The sequence below is a fragment of the Egretta garzetta genome, unplaced genomic scaffold, assembly GCF_000687185.1.
Source record: "Egretta garzetta isolate BGI_Z169 unplaced genomic scaffold, ASM68718v1 scaffold53, whole genome shotgun sequence".
NCBI lineage: Eukaryota > Metazoa > Chordata > Aves > Pelecaniformes > Ardeidae > Egretta > Egretta garzetta.
Window position 1 is genome coordinate 2767543 of NW_009259312.1, and position 7537 is coordinate 2775079.

General features: G+C 40.7%; 1 protein-coding gene across 1 annotated transcript; it reads right to left on the bottom strand.

The window, feature by feature from the left end:
• Positions 1-10: 10 nt before the first annotated feature.
• On the bottom strand, positions 11-7533 carry UPF3B (UPF3B regulator of nonsense mediated mRNA decay; the record flags this gene model as incomplete). Its single annotated transcript, XM_009636400.2, has 8 exons — positions 11-1084; positions 1978-2290; positions 3000-3151; positions 3649-3837; positions 4514-4557; positions 5271-5381; positions 5740-5838; positions 7338-7533. Coding segments are annotated over 8 exons (1251 nt in total), but the record flags the coding sequence as incomplete, so codon positions are not given.
• Positions 7534-7537: the final 4 nt, after the last annotated feature.

A 7537-nucleotide genomic window follows, 5' to 3' on the forward strand; every position in this document is an offset into this window, starting at 1 on the left:
AGGGCGGCGGCACGAGTTTCGCTAGTTTATTGGTTTTAGTACAAAAGAGCTATGGCTAAAATTCGCTAGCTTAGGAGGAGCTGCTACTGGCGACGTCTCTTTCTGGGCTGTAAAACAACACTCGAAGTTACGAGGGAAGATGAGGCAGCACGGAGAGGGCAGGAGTTAGGAAATGTTTCAGACTCTTAAATAAGGGAGAATGCTGGAAAAGAAGAGGATCCTCAAACCAGCTACATTTGATTAAAAATAAGCATTTTGATGTAGGTAGACTTTACATGAGAATTTGTCAAGAAGCATTCCACTACTAAGCCAGCTTATTCATACACTCCAACTTAGTTACTTTATCCAGAGAACCACTGATGAGGAAGGTCTCTCCCTCCCTACCGTTCTTACTGCAAGGCCAGATGTTCTCCTCTTTACCTGCCAGCAGGCTCCTGTCACTGGTACCTCAACAACCTCAGCCTGCGTACCCGTCTCAGTGCCAGATTGTCATAATTTAGCTGTCATCACCTCAGGTAGGAGCACCACACAGCACAGCAACACCTGCGTGAACTCCGGGCAACTTCAAGCTCGCTCTGCTTAAGTGCATCAAACACTGGCTCCGATCACTTTACAGTAAAGCTCTGGCTTTAGATCCAGGTGTTATCTCCTCCTGACCGCATGACTCATTTATTATCATACTTAAGGCCATAAAGTCTTTCTACTTTGCAAAGATTCTCTTCTCTGTTGTAGTTAGATGCTGGGAAAATAAATTCAAATAACTGAAAATACAATGAAAACACATCTACAACTGAGGTTCTTTAACCAGAAACATCCAACAGCACAATGCCCCCTTTTCTTCCTTGGTTCCTTCTTCGCTTCGAAGGCACTTCTGGATTGCGTAGTACATGCTCTTTGGCTGCACAGACAGTCAGAACACATAAGGCTTGCATGCTAGTCACTCCTCTTCCTTCATATTACTGGTCTCACTCTCTTGTTTCTTATCCGCTCCCTGATCTGTGGGCTTTGCAGCACTGTCTTCATACTGACACAATCTGCTTCGGCTTCGGGCTCCTGGCTGGTACAGCTGCATTGCTGGACGATCCTGAAATAAATCAAAACTATTTAGACTCTTTCATAGCCCCAGGCTATCATGGTTATTATGGCATCAGTGATACTAGAAATGGCTCAAATTCAAACTTTTCAAGGTGTTCCAAGTTAAATTATTCCACCACAGTGGCAATGTAACTTCAACTGTCTCAAATCAAGGTTGTCTCTAAGGCAACATCCCTGTTCAAGCCACAAAGAACACTGCACACAGCTGAAGTTACTTGTAAAGAATTTCCTCTTGAGTTCAGCTTGCCCTCTCTCAGAATAGAGGCCAACTTCAAAGCTTCCTCAAAACCTTGAGTTTCATTACCTAATAACACCTTAAGTGACATGGAAAACTTGCACACTGATGCTGCAAACCCAGATTTCCATAGCATATAAAACTAAAGACATTATTTCTTGAGCCTACAGGAGATCTTCTGTCATATTCTGCATGTAGCAGTTGAGTCTACAGGAGATCTGTCGTATTCTGCATGTAGCAGTCTTGTCCCTGTTTTGGAGGAACCTGTTCAATCACTCTCACGCTTCGAGATGTATTTTCAGGCGTGCATAGCATCACCAGACACACAGGTAGATTATTGATGCTCTACCAACACGTTAAAGATACGGCCTACAGCATAAGTCAGCAAATGAAAAGGGATTGGTGTCTTTACACTTTAGCCCATGGTATCTTGGCTTAATTCCTATACAGTGACAAGAAATATCACCAACATTTTAGCAAAGTTTAGCGGACAAACGGGCAAGCTTTCCAGCAACAGCAGAGTTTGTTACCAGAACAGGGACAAGTTTCAACAGAGAAACCACATGGTTCTTTCCTTAAAGTGGTTTATCCTAAAACCCACAAACTGGTCCTATGAATCAAGACATGAATTTAAAGAAATCCAGCACCTTGTTTCTGATACGATCCCTCTTAATCGTATCCTCTTTTTTATCGTCTTTGGTTACTTTCTCAGATTTGTCCGTGCTGCTGGTAAAGTCTGTAAGATCACTTTTCTTTCCCTTTTCTCTGAGTAAGTCTCTCTCCTTTTTCACCTCTTCCTCTTTTCTTCTAAAAACCTTCTCTTTCTCAAAGCGCTCTTTCTGCCTCCGACGCTCCTCTTCTTGGCGTCTCAGTTTCTCCCTCTGTGCTCTCTCATATTCTCTGTCTCTTTCAAAATCTCTATCTCGGTCCCTGTAGTCCTTTACACACTCATCTTCTGATCTGTATGAAAACAAAACTGAAAATTAAGCTCAAAAGATTCATCAAACAGCGCTGGGAGATCAATGTAATACTGGTGTAAATTTGCAATATGAAGACGACAGACGGGTAGGTTCTAGGGAGCTTTTGGGAAGCTGTAATAACCCGAGTCATGCATGATAACCAGAGATGACACTGACTACTAGCATTTCCTAGCCTTCTACTCGCATAGCTGGCTGAGTCTCCTCTGGCTTTGGAAAACACTTAAATTTCTCTGTCTTGTCTCTATTTCTCACACGGCAGAACTGAACCTTGCACAGATCACGGAGCTGTTGAGAACGACACTTTCCACTTTGACCTTTTACAAGACTTAAAAGGGATTAGGTATTGGAGTACACCTCTCCTCTCGCCATGGTTGTAATTCTCTCATCGCAAGGACAGTGCTCACAACCTGTCGTAGGTCACCTACACCTGGGCTTCTTTTGCGGAGTTCCTACAGCAAGTTGCAAAAATATTAAAAGTTGTCCACTAGTGAAGAACTGTCAGGTAATTCGCACAGCTTTCTGTGGCCACGGAGAGGCACACTGCCACAGAGAATACATTCCATGCCTTATATCAGAAAAATAATTTGAAAGGAATTTCAAAACATGGTCATGGCAGAGCTGCCTAAGCCTCAGTATGATCAGGAAACAAGGTATATATACATATATATTTATAGCAAGTACTAGAATACTTTTTTGCCTTCTCTTCTTTTGTCTCCCCATCAGATCGTTTGGCAGATGCACTACTCGCATTTTTTTCCTCCCTCAGAGTCTCTTTTTCCAGTTTCTTGGATTTTTCCTTTTTCTCCAAGTCTTTTTCATCTTTTTCAGGCTTCTTAAGTAGCTACAAAGAAAACAGAAGTCTCAACTAAAAAGCTCACTCTGATACATATTGTCTGGCACAAGACCGAAATTGCATCAAAGGAACCACAGTCCAGTAAGAAATAAGCATTAAAGTAGCGTTACTGCAAATCGTAGTATTTCTAAAAGCTGGAGTGTATGAGTAAGCATAATCCACACAGCAGGCTAGGATTTTTCTCCTAAAACAGGCCATTTTAGAAAGCTTAAAAATAGTCTGCATTCCATATAGTGAATTCACGATTCTGTTTACCACGGCATATACAACAGTCACATGACAAAAGCTTTAAATAGTACTATGAAGCATTACAGCATGTAAACCTTTACAATGCCTAATATCGAACATTACAAAAAAGTGGTAATTTGCTAACATCAAACTCATGTGATTCTTCACACAATATTCGAAACACATTTTGAGAGACTGATATACAAATAATAGGGGAAAGGGAGTGTAACAGTTTATAATAAAGAACTGTTCTAGACCTTAATCTTTGGTTCTTCTTTTGATCTGTCTCTTTCTTTTTCTGGGCATCTGTCTACTTTCTTCAGTTTTTCTGCTTCTTTTCTCTTCCTTCTCTCCTCCTCTTTCCATTTTCTTCTTTCTTCTTCTCTTTGTCTTTTTCTTTCCAATTCTCTCCTCCTCCTCTCCTCTCTTTTTTCTTCTCTCAGTCTCTGTGTGTGCAAAAGCAAAGACAAATAGCGTATTTCCACACAAGAAAATATCCCTTCAAGCCCAACAAGACACCCTGCCGGAAAGCGATAAAGAATTCCATCACCAAATAACTCGCCTCAAAACCGCCCCTATTATAAAAGAGAAAAGTCCCGTTGTCTCTATTGTTCTGTTGTGAACCTGAACATGTTACAGCAGCATTTCATTTTTCCCCTCGCTCATAAGCCTTGATTTGTACCGCCTTAAAAACCCCAAGCACAACACAAAACTCAGACTTTATCATTCTAATTTTAATTCAATCTGCCCCATCTGTGATTTTCTCCATTGCTAAAAGTTAAAACGAGATTATGTGCTAGGCAAAAGATTGTCTACAATGACCTCAACCATAACTGCATTAAAAATGAAACCATTAAAACAGAATCTGGTTTGGCAACACCACACAGAGATCTTTAGCTGTGACCAGAATGCACATAAAGCACCACCATTCCTCCAAAGGGTGGCATTCTAGTGGTTTAAAATATGTGAACCAGACGTTAACAAGGAAGTTGGGTCAAAAGCTGCTTCTTCAAACGAAAGGGCAGAAACATGCCAATATACACATTGCAATATACACACCCATGCTTTAAATGAGCAAGTTGTACTTGCAAGAAACAAGAAGATTCTGGAGACAAGTCTTACCTGTTTATTTTTCAAGAAGTTCAATAAAGGAGTAGTCTTTTTAGCTAGAGAATACATAAAACCAAATGTAAACAATTTGCCTTATCCAATACAGCAATACCTACAACAAAACCCTCCATGAAATGAAGGAGCCTTATGCATTAGCCATCCTATCTCCTCTCATATACAGCAATACAGCAATGAAACAAGTATTCCAATCCCATCCCTGAACAGTGGCAACTATTAGGATTCTATAAACCTCTTCAGGACACCAATATGATATCTGGTACACCTATCTGTAAAAGGAAATTCAGTCTGCATTAGGCTTTTCCCAGATTCTCTCGCTTTGAAAGAGATACCTGTAACATGCTTAAAAAGAGAGTCTCCTGGTTGTTTTTGTGCTATTTTACCCAAGCGCAATATCTCTTAACTTGTGCCTGCATGGAACACCACTGCTCATGGCATTTTGCATTAAACATCACTGCATCCCACCAAAATGCAGCCACTCCACAGCTTAGGCTGGTTAACAAACATCTGACTAGCAGCTTAAAACAGGAAGGAAGGTTATCGGAAAAAACTTAAACCTAGAGAAGAATTTAGAGCATGGGAACAAAATAAAATACACTGAATAATATTAGCCTAAAGGTTTAACAAATACCAAGCAAGCACTCAAAAGAATTCAGTCTCCTCAAGGTTAAGAAATCACAGCTTCAAATTACACCACATACACTTCTTTGTCCTCTAGGAAAATGTAACGATAGTACATAGATTTCCATACCTATTAGCTCTTTGTTTCTTGCCTCTATTTCCTCCAACAAAGTTTCAGGAGTGGAGGTTAATTTTTCATCATCTGCACTGTAACTTTCTAAAAACTTCTTGTATTCTGGATCTACAGGTGAGGGGAAAGGGAAAAAAGAACAAGAAAAAAGGAAAAAAAGGAAAAAAGATATACTGTAGCATTAAAAGAATTTGCATTGTGCCCTGATGGAAGTCTGGGTTAGATTTGCATAAGTTGTGTTGTTTCTATGTCACCTTTTCAGAAGTTGGCATCTCTCAAATGAGCTGCTGCATTATGTTTGTCTAGGAAAATCCTATTTAATAGATTTGCAGCTGCCAAATCAGTGCTGATAGGCTTCACATAATTAAGCAAGCATTCTATTGAGACCCTATAGTGTCACAGTAGAAACACCATTACTGTTAGGACTTTCAAGTCTACACATGCAAAACAAACTAGCTAGCTGTTATACCGTCTTCGATAGTTCCAGTTTTGGCATCCTTTTTCTTACTCTTCTTTTTTGCAGCTTTCTGGAAGGGTGCAAACTCAACTATGGCAGCATATTCCTGACCTGTTAAGAGGAGAGGGAAAAATACTTTAAAATAGAAATGGAACAGAATAAATAGAGTATATTGACCATGTCTAAAGCAGGAGGATAAGCCTCACAAGAAATATACAATACTAGAAGAGACTACTTGGACAACATAAAAAAAAAAACCTTGTATTTTGAAAGCCACTTAATAAAAAACCATTTTAGAGACAGCAGAATTAATGAACTAAACACTCTCACTATGTTAACAGTAAATTCAGACTCACAAGAAGGAAATATTAGATTTAAAAGTGCCAGTAACTGTCAGTTCAGCCACCTCAGCTACACCGCACCACATAACATCCACATCCTACAGACCACACATTCATTGTGCAAGTAGAAGAGAATACTCTAACGCAACTGAGGCAAATCTCAATTTTTAGCAAGACACAATAGAATGCAACACATTACAGGCAACCTTTAAAGTTTTATCTTCTGACAGGAATGCTACGTTTATGGCTGCATAAACCCAATACTGCTGATGGGTATGGCAAATAGCGTGCTGCTACACTGTGAACCAACTTATTTAAAAAAATGTAGGTGTTATTAGGACCTTGTCATGCAACTCTCCTAAATAAGGAAGGGTCTTGTGGACAGAGCTTTGTGTCACATAAAACGCCTGGCTGGATGAAATGCAAAACGCGTGTACTTGAAAAAAAGCTCAAGGTGAAATCCTCAGCCTACTGAAACCAACAGGAAGACTCTTGTTAAAGCTTTTGCTAAACATGTAAATTTAAGGTTTATCAATGAGAGACTAACAACTTGTAGTGCTACCCAATGTAAGCATTTTGAAAGGCAAAATTTAAAAACATGACATGTACTGAACACCTAACATGTATTTAGAAAAAAAAGATAAATGGCAACTAAATACTTGGATGCTTAACCAATTAATTAAACAAAATATTTGTTTCCTACAGATTAACGTCTCCAGAGAGCAGTCACTTTCACAACTTAGACTGCGAGGAACAAGCTGTTCCTTTTCCTGCCGAATCAAGACTGACTTGGCTGCAAATGGGAACAAGCAATAATCTGAATCAAAAAACTGACCAAAAAAATGTGACACTGTAGAAAGCGAGGGGAGTAGCAGAGGGTGGCGTCACTAACCTCAGCTTCTTTTAGTTTGGACAGCGACACTGCCTCCTCACTTTCACTTTTCAGACTTGATGCTCAGGTATGACAAAGCAAGTATTAACCTCAGCAACACAGCAACTGTTTTTATCTCGATGCCCCTGCTCCCCTGACGTACAGGTAGCTGGGCTTTATGCATAATACACAAATCAATTTAGATACAAGATTGATTTAGATTAGTTTCCACAAAGCACTGGTCATTTTCCTTGTTCTTTGAAACGCTGCGTGACATTCACTTCAGGCACTAAAACCAAACTGTCAGGCTGCTCACGCCCATCCCTCTAAAACCCAAGCAGCAGGCTGCACGCACGCCAGGGAGGATGCAAACACACGGCCGAGCGCCGCTCACTTGCCTTTGTGATCGACAAAAACATAGCCATCGAAGCGGTCCCTGAAGAGGACGATGTCTTCCTGGTTTTTAAAGTTGATGTAGGCTCTCGAGAACATGTGAGGGTACAGGCTGCGGGAAGACAAGACCGAGAGAGCAAGGCTGACGAGGCGGCGGCGCCTCTCGGGGCCCTGCTGGCGGCGGCGGCGGCTCCCGGGAGCCGCC